The sequence below is a fragment of the Hyposmocoma kahamanoa genome, unplaced genomic scaffold (assembly GCF_003589595.1).
Source record: "Hyposmocoma kahamanoa isolate Upper Pololo Valley unplaced genomic scaffold, ASM358959v1 99879, whole genome shotgun sequence".
Taxonomy (NCBI): Eukaryota; Metazoa; Arthropoda; class Insecta; order Lepidoptera; family Cosmopterigidae; genus Hyposmocoma; species Hyposmocoma kahamanoa.
In genome coordinates, this window is record NW_020656077.1 from 8,436,894 (window position 1) to 8,455,873 (window position 18,980).

The following is an 18,980-nucleotide window of genomic DNA, read 5'->3' on the forward strand; positions in this document are numbered from 1 at the left end:
AAAAAAAAAAATCACAGAAACCATTTGAAAAAAGTTTCATTCGAAAACCTCAAACCATGAAGATTCTATGAAAATTCAAAGAACCTATTGCAATAAAACGGCAATTTCATACTTTAACCCCTAATATTAGCATACCGTGTTTATTTCACTACAGTTCTAAACCTCGTAAATGGAAAATTTTGAATATCAATCGGAATCTGATTATAGAAGTGTACACATTGCCCCTTCAATGAATAAAGAAACAAAAAACAAATAAAAACAAAACAGGTTCATTAATTAAGTTCTATTAGTGTTCGTTATCAAAATGATATATGAAAAACAAATTATTGAATATTTTATCGCACTAAAATGGTTTGCGGATATGTGGATGTGGTGCTCATAAAATGTTTTAACGACCGCACAAACATTACAATACTAGTTATAGGAAGCCCAAATCATCAACGTTTAACCCTTTGACCGCGGTGGTTATTTTAAAGCGTCTTACATTAACTTGGTTGATAGCCAAATGAGTCCCTTTAATTTTCAATTGAAATTAATAAATAAACATTAACTAACATGTTAACATTATGTGTTAACATATTTGTAGTTAAGTAAGGATCCATAGTTGCATTTTTTGTTCAGTTATGTTCTTCTTTGCTTTAGGAGATTTGAATTAATTTATGGTGGAAATTCATAACGTGTCACATCACTACTGACGCTTGACGTCTAAGGAATTAAACTGATTTTTGTCACTGCCGGCCAAAAGGTTAAATACTAATGTACCGTTAATTATTAATACAAAGATCAAACACTAAAATTAAATATTATTATAATTAAAGCGACATCTGTGGTCAGTCGCTGGTAGCTGTACAGGTACCTGGCTGAGTGAAAAAACTACTAAAAAAACCGACCTCAAAAGTACGTGGAATTACGTCTATTTGCTAAGTATTATTGAAATATCCCCTAGTTCGCCACTATACAGGATTTGACACTGGAGATAATAAAAATCGGTTCTCACTACTCAAAGTATATGGAGAGAAAAACGCCTTGAATTGGAGAAATAGCAAAATCAACCATTAAAATAATTGCTCCTAAATTAAAGTTAGGCGCTATTTATAATAAAAATGAATCTTCATGTGTGAACAGCCACCCTTCGAGGTGGATGATTTTTTTCAAAATGAAATGAGACCACTATGGAAGTACCCCCTTTCCAACAAAAAAAGAATCATGAAAATCGGTTCACAAATACCGGAGTTATCGCGTAACATACATACAAAAAAAAGAAAAAAAAAAGAACATACAGTCGAATTGAGAACCTCCTCCTTTTTGAAGTCGGTTAAAAACAAACTGCAACAAGCACATGAAAAATGCGTAAGGTCCGCTGGTTTGTTCCGTGGCTGAGTTGGCATAGCGTCTAGCACGGCTTGCTGGGAGACGCTGGTTCGAATCCAGCCCGATCAAAGGATTTTTACTTAGTATGCGATCTTCCTATTTACTTATTTTTATTGGATAAGGTACAACAACAGATTACAGATCAGAGTATACATTAACAAAACTATTCTACATGAATGAATATAAACCTGCAATCCAATTATAGCTATACACAACACTTTAGTAAAAAAAAGTAGACATTTAATATTTAGTAGAAATTATTTAAATAACTTAACAAATAAAAAAGAGAATAAAAAATATAAAAAACATAAAAGCTTACGTAAAGAAATTGAGAATGTGGAATACAGAATAAAATGGGTATACGCACAGAACGTGTTGGCACCTTCATATATATCATCTGCAACAAGGTGGCATCTGCAAAACCGTTAGCAATCTTGTGGAGCATACATTAATCCGATATCTGTCGTCTTTTTTCAAGACTAATCATACCAAAACGTATTCTTTCGTTTCTTCCTCAAACCGTATTTAGAGCTCATTGTTCTCAGGAATCTTCGCTGCACCGATTCTATCCTATCTTTATGATTCTGGTAAGTCGGAGGCCAGACAAATGAACAGTACTCTAAAATACTCCTTACCAACGAGTTGTGTACCTTAGACTACGATGTCATGTTTTGGAAGGGCTTGGCAACACGGAGGATATAGAACAGTATTTTATTCGCGCTTCTACATATGTGTTATTTAACGGGCTACATACTATTCAATCTGTCGCCTCAATTCATAAATTTTTTTTGTGTCCAAATTGCAAACATTTTTTTAATGTGTTGTTATTTAAATATTTCTCTGTTTAAGTATTTTTAATACTTATTCCGTAGGTTCCATAATTTCTTTATAAGCCCGGTTGCATTGTATACTGTATCCGTTAGAAAGTCGCATCAGTCGTTAACAAGCCGGGCGAAATACGCGATCGTGTGTAAGGGCTTTATGCTTGTTTCGTGTGATAAATACGAGGGGATTTCGCTTTGCAGATAAGGTGGCGTGTTCTAAAGGGGCTCTCGTTTTTATACACGATGTGTCGCGCTACGACGGCCCCGCTCGGCGGGAATTTCGGAGACCTTTATCTCGAAACTATCGTGAAGCGGAATGGTTTTTCTGCCTTTTCGGTCAGTTGAGACGTAAAATAGTTGCTTTGTACTCGGAATAAATACAGGGTGTCCCAAATATACCACGATACATGATCTGTATACCTATCAGAAAAAATAAATTACCTTGGTATAAGTCTTTTGGTTTTCGAGGGTACGAGAATTAATAGCTTTTTTCCCAATTTTTGATATTTCTCAGTAAAATCTTAGTTGCAGCGCCTGGAAAAACTATTCATAATACCCGAAAAATAAAAATAACAACCATCTGGAGCTAACCTTGTAAATAATAGCATCTTCTTCTTCTCAGTCGTTATCTTTGCTGCTGAAGGTCGTGTCCCCGTATGGTTTCAAGACTATAAGGACGATTTTCATTCATCTGGTTTTGTCTTCGGCCTCTTTCAGGGCCGTTGTTATAGAGAGGGCAGCGATAGCCCGTGACGGCCAATAACAGCACATAACCCAACAAAAAGTATATATAGAGTTTTCCAAAAAAATAAATAGATAAAGCTAACATCTCGAAACCTAAAAGACTTTTACTAAGGTCAAATATTTTTTCTGGTAGGTATAGAGCTCATCTACCTACAGTGTCGCTCTGTCGTGGTATTTTTGGGACAACCTGTATATTCGGAATGAAAAATTCACGTACCTTATAACGAATAGCCATCAAATTACTTTGAAACTACGCTATCTATAACAGTTGATTAGAGATAAGACTCTGTAAACTTCACTGTAAGAGCGAAAACGTTTGACATATATACTTAATAGGAGCGAGTGCCTCATATTGGAACCGTTAATAGTGTAATTACCTCGCTGGTAACTCCAAATTAGCATCTAACGAGATCATTTGAGTTGAGTGAACTGTTGAGTGGTTAATGCTTAGCGCTATCATGAAATTATGATATGTTTCTTGTTGTTGTTTGATTTTCAATCGCATCACTAATATTAACATCTCTGTCAAAATCAAAATAAATAGTCTTTTTTTTTTAAGTGAAATTTAATTGAGGCGGTGAAATTCGGCGAATAATTGGTCACAACACTATTACTTAAAAAATAAAATTGAGGACGCAGTTGTTTTGCTTCACGAAAATTGAAATTTGTTTTTAAAAACTCCTTACGTTAATAATTGTTTTTAAATTTTTATTGGATTGATATTCAAAAATTTTTTTGTGGATTTTTTTGTCAAATACTCTTTTAGTTTGTTATAATTATGAATTCAAATATCGCGTGAGGTTAGGTTAATTAGGGACCTAGCAAGAGGTTTCGTTCTGTGGCTTAGTTGGCATACCATCTGCCACGGTTTGCTAGAAGACGTTGGTTCGCATCCAGCCAGATCAAAGGAATTTTTTGTACGTGTTCGATCTTTGTGTTAATAATTTTAACAAAGTAGTGGAGTAATTGCACAAAAAATAATTGAATATCAATTCAATAAAAATTTAATTACAGTTAATAGCAACATTTCTAGCCAGGGCTGGTAGCTGTAACGATGACGAAATACTTTCATAGATTTCTCATAGATGGCGCTACGGCTAAAAAGTCGTTGAAAACCAAACACAAAGATCCGACAACAAGCACATAGAAAAATCCTGAGATCCGCTGGTTCGTTCCGTGGCTTAGTAGGTGGAATCGAAAAAAGTTTTTCTAAATATTTGATCTTTGTATTAATAATTATGAAAAATGAATAATTGTTTGTTTATTGTTTCGTTGATTGCATACAAAGTTACATACTATCGTCTTCATTAGGTTTGAAATTAGGCCTGACGACTATAATATCATTTATTCAAGATGTTGTCTACGAAATTAAAATAATTTATTTGGTATAGTGATGATATAGTAGTACTTTGGGAGAGCCCTCGAACTGTGATCACTAGGTCATCTGCATAACCCTGGGCGTCAATGTTCAGTTCAGCCAACCTATACAGGTCCTATGCTGATCCACAGCAAGAGTCCAAAGAAGAGGAGAAATTACTCCACCTTGCGGGCAACCCCTTACTGTGGAGGCCACAGGAGGATAGACAGGCCTTTATAGTACAACTTGAAAAATGTAATGAATATATTTTATTCAATCTTGTAATTATGACATTTGCAGACGCTAAAGAATTCTTTTTAACAATGATTTCGCCATTGTTCTTTAGTATATTATGACCAAAACAAATAAAAATTGGCAAATAATGAAAACAATTTAACGTTAACATGTAATTATTACTACAGAGACTTTCGTATACTTGGATTATTCATATTTTTTTTCAATTTCAAAGTCCTTAACTTTACACGGTTCGTATTGAAATATTTAACACTGAAGCATTGACTTTAATTGTAAGTCAATGCACTGAAGTCTTAAATTGAAAGATATTACTAAAGGAAAACTGAAATAAATGACTAAGCATTGCAATTCTTTGACTTTCGCCAGTTCCACGCGCAACGAAAGATAAAAAAACCCTTTTTTCTACTCCTGTTTATAATCTGTCAATAATTTACCATATCTTAATCAATCAAAATTTTGTTGGCTGTGATTGCCGCTGAGTTGAAAAATTTTATTAAAGGTCTACGAAATTAAAATAATTTATTTGGTATTTTCATCGTATTAGAATTTAAAGTCGGAAAAGGAATAAAAGGAATTATTCGAAAGTTTCAATTATGGTTCCCATTTAACAATTTCAAGTTAAACTGTCACGTCGCCATTGACGATTACTGTGTTGCCCTTCAACTCCCTTCTGTTGCTAATAACTCGTCGTCATGTGTAAACTTAGAGAACAATGGCGAACTCCCATATACATTTTTGTTGACGTTATTTGTATGCGTCTGTTTATGAAAAATATGGGAAAATATAAAATTTAAATTGTTTTAAAAATTCGGTTTTAGGTTAACTATTCTGAGAATTTTTTTTTTTATAAAAAATAAGTGCGCATTTGAACTCCATCTCACCTGATGGAAAATGATGATGAGGCCGACGATGTAGCATACACACCTAAATAATGCCTATTCACTCTCGCCTTGAAACGGTCCAAGTTAAAGCGTTCGGGGAGCAAGTCCGCATTTTATTCCACTCTTTAGCCTCTCGCCATATAAACTTGGAAGCGATACGCTTCGTGCGAATCCTGGGAATATCAACAACATAGGGGTGGACTCCCAACCCACGTCTAGTCCACCGATGATGGAAAGGGGTAGACGGCATCAAATTATGCAATTCCATCGCACACTTTCCGTGATATATCTTGTAGAATACAAGGCTCTGCAGCTTCGCCTCTACTAATTTCGAGTCACATATAAGCCTCTTGGCACGCTGGTCGATGGAATCCAAGGTGGCCAGTTGGTACTTATTTAGTATCCATACACGACCGAATTGTGCTAGGTACAGCTGAAGCAACCCGTAATGAAGTAACGCCTCACCTTGGAAAGGATGCAAACTTCCTGGCTGCATTTTTGGCCATGGATTCAATGTATCTGCCGAAGTTCAGATTGGACGACAGGTCCATTCCAATTGTCTGGAAACGGCCGGCTATCGGTATGGATACATCAGGAAAAGTCGGACTCAGGTGAAAGAGACTCCGTTTTGTGGAGAATAGACACGCCCGCTTTTTGGTAGTGTTAAATTTGACAAGATTGGCATCACCCCAATCGAAGACTATCTTAAACAAACTACCGCAGCAGAACGTGGTAAAGTAGGGACGCCAAAGTTTGATTCTACCGCTTTGGCAAGAGACCAAAAGACTTGCTGCCTGCTAGAAAAGAGGCAAGTTTGGCCCCTATGCGGCGCACTTGGTCGAACTTTGCCCTGCGTAGCACCCTTTTGCGCGTTTTGGCGGCCGTACTAAAAGTTTTCTTCATATTCAGATAATGCAGTGGCACTGCAACTGTTATGGATTGGCGTGTCGTTTGCCACTAGGCGTACGGCTTGTTCCCATCACGTGGTATTATAAAAAAAATGCGGACAACACTTTTACGCAATGAATTGTCGCTTTACTCCAGCATCAAAAATGGCAAACTGTATTTACAAAGAGCAATCCCAGGTTTGTCTTATTTTCTCAAGGGGAACGGCCTTACGTATGGTTGGTTATGTTCAATCAATTTCACGATTTCAAGTACAATTACTTCACGTTTGAAATGAACGTGTATTTCAAATCACTTACTCGAAAATTTTAATGCGCTTTACTACTTTCAAGTATGATGCTCAAATGCAAGCTTAATGCTATGTGAATAGAAAAGCATTAATGGAAACTGTCATATAGTTATACCAGGATTATACGCTTACAGTATTTAGTGAAAACAGTTTTATGTGGTAGGGATTTCATTTGATTTACTTTATATTTCACGGTAACTGGTTTTAAGCTAGGAGTAGATTTTAAACTGTACCTATTTTGAGATTCAATTTCAGATTCATTTTTATGACTGTCTGTTCTATCTATGTTTATTAAATCACTATATCTTTTTATCATCATCATATCAGGTGGAAGATGTTCACTGCTGATTGTAGGCGTTCCCTAAAAATTTCCAGACTAGTCGATCGGACGCGGCGTGCATCCATCGGTTACCAGGTCGTCTGTGCATCTAGTAGGGAGCTGTACCACTGAACGCCTTCCGGTTCGTGATCTCCATTCGAGATTTCATTTCCTCAACGGCCGTCAGTTCTACGAGGCATGTGCTCTGCCCACCGCCACTTCAACATGCTAATTCTTTGAGCTATGTGGGTAACTTTCGTTCATCTACGGATCTCCTCATTTCTATTCGATCACGTTGAGAAATGCCGAGCATTGTTCGCTCCATAGCTCGTTGAGTGAGTTCCTTTTTTATGAGGTCCATACTAAGTGACCACGTCTCAGAGCTGTAGGTCATCACTGGCAACACACACTGCTCGGAGACTTTTGTCTTCAAGGACTTGCAATAGCAAATGAGAAGACGTCCCGGGATTTCCCGAAAGCTGCCCAACGGAGTCGGATTCGACCTCGTTTGTTCAAGGAAGACATACTTGTCAACAACTTCTTCAACCATATTTTTTACAGTTTATAAATCTATATGCACGAAAATGTTTATTTTCTGACCACAATATAGGACATATAGGATACCGACGGTCCCACCGAATAAACGTGTACAGGAAAAACTGCAACATTACAGGAGCTATTAAATTAAAAACTGAAAAAATATTAGTACTCATTTGTAATTGGCAGTGATCGGAATAGGTACTTTTTTACCTAAACATCGAGGAACATAGATAGCGAATGGAGGCTGTCTTACGAAAATATTTTTTAGGTCCTAGATCTTAATCTCCCTGGATATCGCTGACTCGCTCCGATGATTCCCTACCTAGTCTGTGGCAAGTGAATAATCTCACTGTAGTTGTTAGCCAGAAGCCATTGTTAAATTCTCTTTGTTCTTCCTAAGACATAAAAATCCAAGTGAGAAAATTAAAACGTATACTCAGAAATGCAGAGTCCATGTGATAGTTTTCGGATCCCGAAAGAATGTACAGAAATCAACAGTATGTTTGAAATACACATCCTAATAATTCTAATTCTGTGTATTAAGTACGATTTTTTTGTCAGATTTTCCTAAATATTCCTAATTTTTTTTTATACAAATGTAACTGCGCATTTGACACCATCATAATACCTATTCACTCTCGCCTTGAAAAGGTCCAAGTTACAACGTTCAGGGAACAAGTTTGCAGGCAGGGAATTCCACTCCATAACCGTTCGCCATATGAATATGGAAGCGTAACGCTACGTGCGAATCTTTGGAATATCGACAATATAGTGGTGGAATCCAAGCCTACGTCTACCCCCCTTCGATGATGGAAAAAGGAAGGCGGAATTAAATTGGGTAATTCCATCGCATACTCTCCGAACACATCCAGTAAAATACCCACAAGCAGTCAACTTTACGGCGGTGTTCAAGGCTCTGTAGCTTCGCCTCTACTAATTCCGAGTCACCTATAAGCCTCTTGACACGCTTATCTAATGAATCCATTACCAATATTGAATTGGTGTTGCAACAGTTCGTCGCAAAGTTAAGATAAATATAGTCTACCTACCTATCCCAAATTTTAAAGTATTTAAGAGATTTCCCGAATCTCGAAAAGATCTAGAACTTAAAAAATATTGTCGTAAGGCAGTCTCCACTTTCTGTCTCTGTTCCTCGAAAAAACCTATTCCGATCACTCCCGGGGCCTTACCATGATCTCTTATTACAGTTCAGTATCGGTTCGTCACGACAAATAAACGGGATGGTGATATGCATTTCATGTAAGGCTGTCTCACAACTATTCGTTTTAGGTCTAAACTAAATCGTAATAAGAGTTCGTGGTAAGTCCCCTGATTGGATATACTTAAATACAAAGTATGACCAAGTTAAAGATAAAAAGCATTATGTCTTATATTAAAATATGAAACACGAAAATATTGATAGTTTATCAGAAATTAATAAAAAACCCTTTTGAGTTTTTTATTCCAGTAAAAATTACTTTGGCGAAAATTCGCTTGTGGTGTTTACACTATTATTCGCGGGAAAAGTTATATATTTACTTTAAAATGTAACATAATATTACACTGTTTTAGTATGGATATATGATTTGTCAATGCGTATATTATATAGTTACAAATGGTTACTCTAGTAATCGGTCATACATTTTAAAAGTGCAAAAATGCATTACAATTTTAAATATTTCCACAAACAATATTACAAAGTTAGTTTGTTACTAACATGCAAGAGTCGATTTGATTCGAAGAGATTGTTGATTTTATTTTCCGTAGAATAAAAATCGGAGTATCGATTAATTATAAAATTAATTGGAAAATAAATGAAAAACGAACATCCTCAGTTTTACTACATATGTTTTTTTAAGTGATTGATTCAACATTTTCAGTAATATACGGAATCAACCAAAGCCATATGAGGTTGCATAGATTCGTAACGATATGCGAAACTTAAAATTACCTTTTTTAACGGGTTATTGAACTCGGAATATATAGCCGATTTATAAATGTATGCAAATTTTTGAACTAAACTCCAAAACTAATTTTTCACTTATTTCACGAGGCAACATTACGCGTGGTCTACATGTGTTTGGATGTTTTTATTGAATCAACTTCTCATGCTTCAAATCTGTTTTCATCTATTCATTGCGAATTGTACGATCGCCCCTAGCTGATTACGATTTTCGGCATCCCCTTGCGGCCTCTTCCCCAGATTTGCTGGTTTTAACGTATTCTAAGAAAGGAGCAGAAATAGGCTGCATTGCGTCCACATATCTCAGTCCCCATCTGGCATTTGTCGCTTGAGGCCTCGAGGCCCGGAAAGAGTTCGCAAATTTTAAAAATAATACCTCAATTGTTTTGGCATTGCCGGTTAATTGCTCGTAAATATTAAGTCATCTTTTTGTGATAAGACGCAGATTTCTTGATAAATGTTTTCTTCACCAAATTATTTTCAGAAATAAACGCTTTCAGCGGCTCCAAAACTGACTCCACATTAAGTTCTTTTCTTCATTCCTTTAATTTTATCAATGTATTCCTCATTTTCAATTCACTATACGAAAAAAATATGGGCACCTTTGCCCCTGTGAGCGGGGAGCTACGGAACGCCTCCCTTCATGAGATATATGAGAAAGTAAATTTTATATAAGAATCTAGCACGTATAATCTGATTTGAAAACAAGTTTGGAAACGCAAACAAATTCGCTTCTGCCAGTCGTCGGCTACTGCCGCGCCACTCTCGCCAATGTAACATACATCTGTGTTCTTAAATACCCAAATATTACAATAAATTAAAAAAATAACGCAAAATAATTTTCATAAAAAAATATGGAGAGTTCGATAGAGAATTTCTAAAATTTTACTGAGACAACCCAAACGCCGTGCGTTCCTAACCTGCGAAACCTTTTTCTATCATTTATTTTCGAATACTTCATTAATTTTTATTAACAAAACTATGAGTTTCCGTTAGTTAATATTTTAGGATTAAACTACTAAATAAGGAGTCTATTCACCATATCATTTCAATTCTCAAATCGTGTTGGTATTTTAAAGTTGACCCCGGTATGTCGAGGACGTCGATCTTCATTTCTTGATAAAGCTCACGAAGAAACTTATAACGCGTATCTATATGTTTCGTCTTCTAGTGAAACACTACATCCGTTATGAGCTAGATTGCATTCTGGTTGTCGACATAAAGTATAGGAGTGGCAGCTTCTCCACGCGCTTCCTTGTAGAGACGGGTGAGCCATATAACTGTCTGTACAGCAAGTCTGGCCGCCACAAACTCCACCTCAGTCGTTGACAGAGTCACAAATCTTTGTGTTTTCGATGACCACGACACCCACCAACCAATTATCGAGTCCACGTAACTTTCCAATATTAAAGCGATCCATTTTTTGGATGCTCAAATTGTTACTAATGACCAAGATATGTCTTGGTCATTAAAAAACATATTTCCTATAACCTAATTAAACCAATAGCATTTTCACTCAAACTTGTACCTATTGACATTCATCATTTAAAGTTACGTCACAACACAAAAACGTGATCAGAAACATGATCTGATGGCCAGGTCAATCATAGAGATTCCAACACAGATAATAAATAAATAAATATAAATAACGCACACACTCAACATAGTCCCGCACTAGAGAAACCCTGTGTCGCGGGTGCCATGGGCACACACATAGACAAATTATACCCAAACTCACGAGAGAAACTAATGTAGGCCATACACTTATTTCTCCCAGCCCGGCGGCAATTGAATCCGGGACCTTTGCGGGACTGCCAAGTCCAGCATGGCAAGCGTATAAGTTGTAACTTCAAATGTAAATGAAGTTGAGTTAACTCCAATAATCCTCCAAGTCTTTCGAAAATATTTAAAGAACAGTCCCAATTTTCTGCCACGTCCACTGAAATTTCACATTTTCTAGTCATGCCCACCGTTATCTGGACCAGTATAATTCTTAAAAAAGACATTAAGCCTGAAATTACGATGCTTTGGTGAAATCAGCATAAAAAAGTCAAAGGCTTGAAATTCATCGAGTTTTAAAATTTCTTTTACAAACTTGTGACAATCGATGCCACAGTTTTTATTCAATTAACTGTGGTCATGTCCGTTTAACTAAATATTTGTGAATATTTTTGTCTTGAAAAACGTAGTCTGCCTGTCGCAGCATATAAAAATTTTCACTTTAAAATGTTTATTTCAGGTAGTATTCCACTTGTCGTTGGTTTTAAGCACCTACGTACGTAATGCAAAATATACAATGATTTATTGATATTCTATAAATGTATATGTTTACGGCAATGTGTATAATTTAGTAAAAGTATAGAATATTATTCTAATTAATTATTATAACGTACAATTGATTTACTGGCAAACAATGGGTTTTTATATGGTACCAAGCTTAGAATAATAACGCATAGAATGATAGTTTCATATCAAACGAACTGTCACAAGTGAGGCAAAAATCAAATTCATGTAGGCTAGTTTTAGTAGTAGGTTAATTTTCGGTTTTAGTGAATATTTATATAAAAATGCAAGTTGAAACGCGTTACTTCCTTGTGGAATGTGATGTTAGTATCGATTTTATGTTTGTCTGACGTATTTTTACACTCATTTACCGTACATTTTTAGTTAAAATTCTGTAGCTGTTCGCGGTGCAAGTTGACCTTGAGCACTGACGGCCCGCCTGCTCGTGTAGGCCCTTTTGGCGCGCTTCAATTTGCCTCAGCGTGTGCGGACTAGGTTTCTATGCGTTATTATTCTAAGGTACCAAGTGTCAGAACCAACAAAACAACATAAGCGACACGCCCGTTCATTGTAGCTGCAGTGCCAGCGCACAACCGCTGTGCTTGTCTCTCTGAGACATAAGATGACAAGTCCCATACACCTGCAATTTCAGCAGCATCCTTAACTTTCAAAATCGGAACGCAGTAATGCTCACATTACAGCTTGGCGGCGGAAATAGGTAAGGTGGCAGTACTTCCCTGTACGTAGTGTAGGAACTCTTCACAAGGAGCTATACTGCTGCTTGTAAATTTGTGTAACTGCGATGTTATATATTCCGTACGAAATAGGTACACAAATGTCTAGATCATCGTGTTTAAAGACTTATCTTTACGTACGTGACGTTTTAATCTGAGATATTACCGCATTTAAATTCTACAAGTGCTGCAATAATTCCTGAAAAAGTTTTGTGGGTAATATAACGCCTATGATACTGGATACCTTACATTACCGGCACGCTGTGATGGCCGTTTTGACAGAATATAACAATAGTGAGGTCAAATATCAATTATTTATCGAAACTCAATGTAATGAAATCGTGTCGCGTCTAAAAGTTTTTAGATTTATGACTAGTAATGCAAGGGGTAACTGATTAAAAAGTTTTAATAAAACGAAAATAAAAATGTTTACTTAATATATCGAAAATTCGAAACTGCCTTGTTTTACATTGAGCTTTGACGCAGTTTGCCGGAGGTAGAAGTTGTGCTGGACAGCGAGCCTGTACGTGACGCTTAACATTTCAGTTTTAAACATTTTGAATTTCGTAAAATAAATTTTACAACACGTCATCACTGACAACAATGTACAACTATGACCCCTATAATGCATTCACTGAAGATTGATACACATGTAATGTGATTTAAAAACCAAATAACTAATTTACACGAATTGTGTTTGTCGGCAACTTGTGGAGCCAAAGAAGAATGGCGACAGCTGCCCCAGTAATGACGAAAAGCCGTTCATGGACTTTGTTAGTATAATTTTGCGTTTTAGTTTGTGCGTAGTTATCAATATATTAAGGTATTTTAAAATTGACACTTTAGAGAGTAGACGCTCTTCGCACAGCTTTGCTGTGTTATATAAATTGGTTAACTCTGTGTGGGATGCTAGTGAATTGTTAGACAGGGTTGGGATTGTGATTGGAAGATACCGCACACAAAAACTTTTTTGTGTGCCACTAACAACATACAACGTGTCGTACAATGATCCATTGTTTCGTATGTGCATAAATTATAATAAGGTTAGTACTGAGGTAGATATATTCCACCAATCTTTAGAATCATTTACATCGTCTATGAGGCCTCAAAACTAGGTCCAAGATGCGTTAATTTTGTTTATTTTGGTAAGATTTTTAATTTATGGTTTTGCTCAAACTTCTCTTTTTTTTTCTTTTAATATTGTAAACGTGCATGTCAATGTCACATTGATATTGAGAACAGTGTGACCATTTGCGGCAGATTTAATTTTTATTCATATTCACTGCTGCAGAACATGATAAGTTACAATTAAATGTGGCAGAGTTTGGCAGATTTGGGAATATTCGGTAAGTTCTTTATTATTTTTGGGAACAAACTGAAAACATGTTGTTTTCTGCTACTACGAATATACATCTGAAGCGAAACACTGGACAATGTCATAAACATAACCTATATCGGCTATATCAACTTTATAACCCCAACTGCTACAGGCTGTACTCAGTTAGATTTATTGATACTTTGATAATGAATTACAAGTATTGATAGGTCTCCTTAAAGCACGTCGTTAAAAACACTGGGTCACAAAATGCACGGGATGTCGCCATCCTTCGTTCCTAAGGCTTTATAATTGAGTGAAATTACGCCCCACAGTATGTAGTGCATCAAGCAATACCAACTTTCAAACGGAAATGTTATCTGTCTTTGAATATCAATCTCGGGACGCAGGTTTTGCGAAGTAGCTAGTATTTGTGTATTTATATATACTTGGCATTGTGCAATTTTACCATTATTGCTAATATTACTTAATTTAATTTTATGTCTAAATGTTGTATGTGTCAAATTTGATTTCATTTATTTTAATTTATAAGACGAAAACAATTATTATAGTACCTGATTGCGTTATTTTTACAAATTAGTATTTGAATTGTATTTTTTTTTAATTGTGGTGTTCTATTCTATGATAGATCATGGCAGAATCTGTGGTCGACCTTTTTGACATGCTTTTTTTAGAACAGAATAGAATACAAACATTGACTTACAAATAAATGGACGACGGGTCTAATACAAAAACCACGAAAAAAATGTCCCAAGTCAACCTATTCGAAATTTAAATTGTTATGTCATCGCAGTATCGCGCTGTCCGTAGAACAAATGAAGACTAAAGCGGAGTGTCGCGCTCTGTATACGATTTTAGCGCCTTACAAGTGCGGACACTTTTTAGCGCGGACCCGACGTCCATATAATTGTAAGTCAATGAATACAAATCATCTATTGCAACGCTCCATTATAAAAATGACAAACAAAAAAAAGACGAATATAAATAAAGATCAATGCGCAGCCAAAAATAGATAAAACTAAAGTGTAGCATTCACTGGTCGGACCTTACGAGGAAATCTGTGCAAAGGATGAAAAAAGGATTTTGTTTCTTATAACAACGAACAACAGTATTAAGTGAAAGTATCATACATATTGTATTCAACTTTTACTTACTGTTGTGGCCAAAAGATTATAAAAATTACACGTAAGCCGAGAGAACAACATTTAGATCTTTATTACAAATCTGTCGGGAACGCTCAATAACATTTAAATGTTCATTGATTAATTATTCAATTTCTCACCGCAATTTTGTCTTTGTAGAACTATGGATATCACGTACATATATAGATGTACTTCGCTTATGTGATTTATATAGATCGTTACACCTCCTTTGACATCTTAATGAGTAAATTTTACGAGTATTAAATTAAATCTAATATTATATTAATATTATAATCTCAGTCCGCACATATGTACCTATGTAAACTTTGTCCCCAGTTACGACGTCCGCGGGCGGTCAGTCACCGGCGCACTCGAATGGTCTGACAGTAATTCTTTCGCGTCTCGAGCTCGTTTCATCACTACAGTACACCCTTCAGCATTGCGCGTCGAAAATGTCCAGTTGGATGACGAGGGCACTTATCGATGCCGAGTGGACTTCAAGAACTCTCCAACAAAAAATTACCAAATAGTTCTGAAAGTTATCGGTAAGTAAAATTTTTCATTAAAAAAATAATCGCGCATTTCACATCCAAATCTTCTGCTCTTTCGACCATGGAGCATGCGCACCTAACCGCTCACGCGATACATGTGCAGCCGCACACCTAGAGGTGCCGGTGATGATTTTATACCGATTTATCGGATATCGAAGTTATAACACGTAAAAGAACTAATATTAATTGCTATTTCGGTAACTACTCTAGCAAACCGTAAGTAGCGTTTTTTAAGTTTACCCTGAATATAAATGTTTATAAACTATACTTTAAGGAGTAATTTCATGGTAAACGTTAGAACCACTCAAACGGAATATTATCATATTTATCCAAGTACACCAAAAATTTCATTGGTGCTTTTTAAGTGCAGGATTTGCGGTGTATTACTGCATTTTATTTGAGATGTTTTTGTTGGTAGTACGGAGGGTATTTATTTAGCAATGCAGAATAATAATTTTTATTTATAAGAACTTGTATTTAAACTGAATTCTTTTCTATTTTGCGAAACCAAATAGCCGCCATTTTGCGGTAGGAGGAGCGCATCGCGTGAGCGGTTATATAACGCCTATTCACTCTGGCCTTGAAAAGGCCAAGTTAAACCGTTCAGGAAACATGTCTGCACGCAGGGAATTCCACTCTATAGCTGTTCACTACGTACTTCTAATGTGGAAACAAAACGTTTCGTGCGAACCCTTGAAATATCCACAACACAGGAGTGAAACCCAAAAAAAAACCCACGCTTAATCCCCCGATGGTGAAAAGGGGAAGGCGATATTCAGTCCTGTATAATATCTATAAGCAGGCAAGTTTACGGCGTCGTTCAAGACTCCGCAGCTTCACTTTTACTAATTCCGAGTCACCTATAAACCTCTTGGCACTCTTGGGGCACGACTATGTTTTCCACCGTAGGGTAAGCTTGATGATGATTTTAATAATTACAATAATTGTTTTTGATACAGTGCCACCACATAAGATCGTGCTGTTTGACGAAAAAGGCAACGATATCGGCGGTGTGATCGGACCACTTGAAGAAGGCGACAGTGTATCTGTTCTATGTGAAATCCGTGGAGGTAAGATAGTCAATTATTTTCTATTAATTTCCTATTCTTCTCACTTCATATCCTCTTTATACATTTTCCAAGCGATTCATTGTAATACTCGTGACGTTACTGTATCACAGTTTGAAGAACTTCTAGACAGGTTTATGTTTCATCTGTCAAATTTGTACAATGATGCTAGTAATCAACTTACAGGCGGTATCGAGTTAAACATTACGATATACGACAATACTGGAACAGCGTGTTGCAATGCAAAAATTTAGCACGTTTTATTTTGGTATTTGGTCTTCTGTATTCACTAAAAGATGATGGTACATCTGGATTTCCAAAATTGTATCGGTAGTAAAGAGGCCTTGTGTAATATAATAGTAATAGTTAATAATAGTGTAAATAAACATTGAAATTTTCAATGTTCCACTTTATGAAACATAAAACTAAAGAAGAGCATCAGTCACTTAAACAATAATGTTCATCAAAATAAAAGGTCATGATGTCGCTTGAATGCAGAAAGAAATTACATTCAACTTAAATTTGGAGGTTATTAACCTTATATAAACAGAAATTGTATGAAGGTAAACAGCCAATCAATAAAATGCATCCCTTTAGAGAATAAAAAATCGCCTTACAGCTATGATAAAGCAATTAGTGTAACAATATGTCCATTTGACTGTCTACCTGACTAATACCTATTTTTAAATCGATAGTTACAAAAGAGCATACGAGATTCAGTGAAGTTAGTTATGAATGTGGCCAACGTGCAGTTTCAAAGAGAATTCGTTATCGGGTATATTTTTGAAGCCGACATTAAGTCCTCTTTTCGGTTGTGCATTTTTTGTTCTCGCAGCATACAAAAACTGACAAATTGACTCACTGACGTTGGAAAAAAACTTTTGCTGCACCGAAATAAAGACTGAGTCAAAAAATGTTAAAACCTTATTAAGAGATTTACGCATTCAAGCTTTAGCGTAAGCTAGGCACTCCAATGGTTTTTCGGCTTCGGCAATAACACAATGAATTTTAAAATATGAAGCTTTGTTTCCAATTGCAACCCAGGTATTTGGAAATAAACTACACCATATTGTAACGTCACTTAGAGTTTAAACTTGAAAGGGTTGCAACCCTAACTAGCCGTGAACAGGTTCACGGCAATGAAATGGGAAACTTCCGGTCCACAAAATTTATTAAAGAAGTAAAGTTTAAAGAAAGGCTGTAACAATATAAAGGTAAATGTAAAAAACAGGTATAACAGTATAAAACACTACCTACACTTTATTATTAAGGCACTTACCCCTAAATGGGCCGAGAAACTGAATTACAGAAAGAGATACATGAAGAGTGTAGACTTATAAATTATTACACATGATTAGCTTATTAACAGCTCTGACTGTTGTGGCGGTCGAGCTGGGAGTGACCGTGGTACGAAAACAAAATGAGAAAGTGAAGGAAGATGGAACAATTCAAATTTAAAATTTAAATACAAGTAAAATAAAAAAAATGATAAGATACAAGAGGAGAGAGGCGATACAAAGAGGTGAGATGGCGGTGTAAGGAGGTCACACCGTCACAAACTGACACTAACTTTTCGACTCGGCTTGTAACCAGTCAATTATAATGATAGAGTTCTCCGTCTACATAATGAATCAGTATTAAAAAGCCATTGCATATCCATTTGAGCTCTGTTATAGCGGGAATATCCTCAACGTAGCAAAAATGTAAGATTGGGTCTAGTAAGCTGCCTAGAGCGACACCTGTGCTAATTTCACGTGATTCTTATCTGAATTTAAGTACATACGCGTTTTTTTAGTCACATACGTTATTATAACATAGCTGCTTGAGCAGAGGTTTTCGTATACAGTTACATAGCGACGAAAAAAGGTAGTAAGCAATAGTAGTTACTTGAGAACGTTTAGGTGTATCTGTAAATGGTGTCTTCTTCGAAACCTCAAACCAAAAAGTTTTTATGAATTCTACTCACATCACTAAATGCGGATTGCCTTAACTTGATCTGTGTTTGAAATTTATATAAAAAAATGAATATTTCTTTAATAATAATAATAACGCACACACTCAACATAACCCCACACTAGGGAAACCCTGTGTCGCGGGTGCCATGGACAGACACATAGACAACCACAAATTACACCCAAAGTCACGGGAGAAATAAATGTAGGCCATACACATATTTCTCCCGGCCTGGGAATCGAACCCAGGACCTCTGCATGGCAGTCCGGCATGGTAACCGTTCGGCCATTTCTTTGAATGCTTCTCGCGTATGTGTTCAATTATTATTGGATGAGAAAGAGAAACTTTCATGAGATGTCATGCGCACGAAATCATAAGTTGCTGAAATGTAACATCATTTTAAAATATTAGGTGGATCCATTGACTTACAAATAAATGGACGACGGGTCTAATACAAAAACCACG

The 18,980-nt window shown here is 36.1% G+C and overlaps 1 protein-coding gene across 1 annotated transcript in view; it reads left to right on the forward strand.

Annotated features, from left to right (window-relative positions):
• The window catches only part of LOC113239558, a 115,409-nt gene that overhangs the window by 24,914 nt on the left and 71,515 nt on the right, over positions 1-18,980 (forward strand). Inside the window, exons 3-4 of the mRNA XM_026476619.1 lie at positions 15,281-15,489; positions 16,455-16,537. Of these exons, the coding sequence (XP_026332404.1) occupies positions 15,281-15,489; positions 16,455-16,537 (292 nt within the window). The remainder of the gene's footprint in view (positions 1-15,280; positions 15,490-16,454; positions 16,538-18,980) is intronic.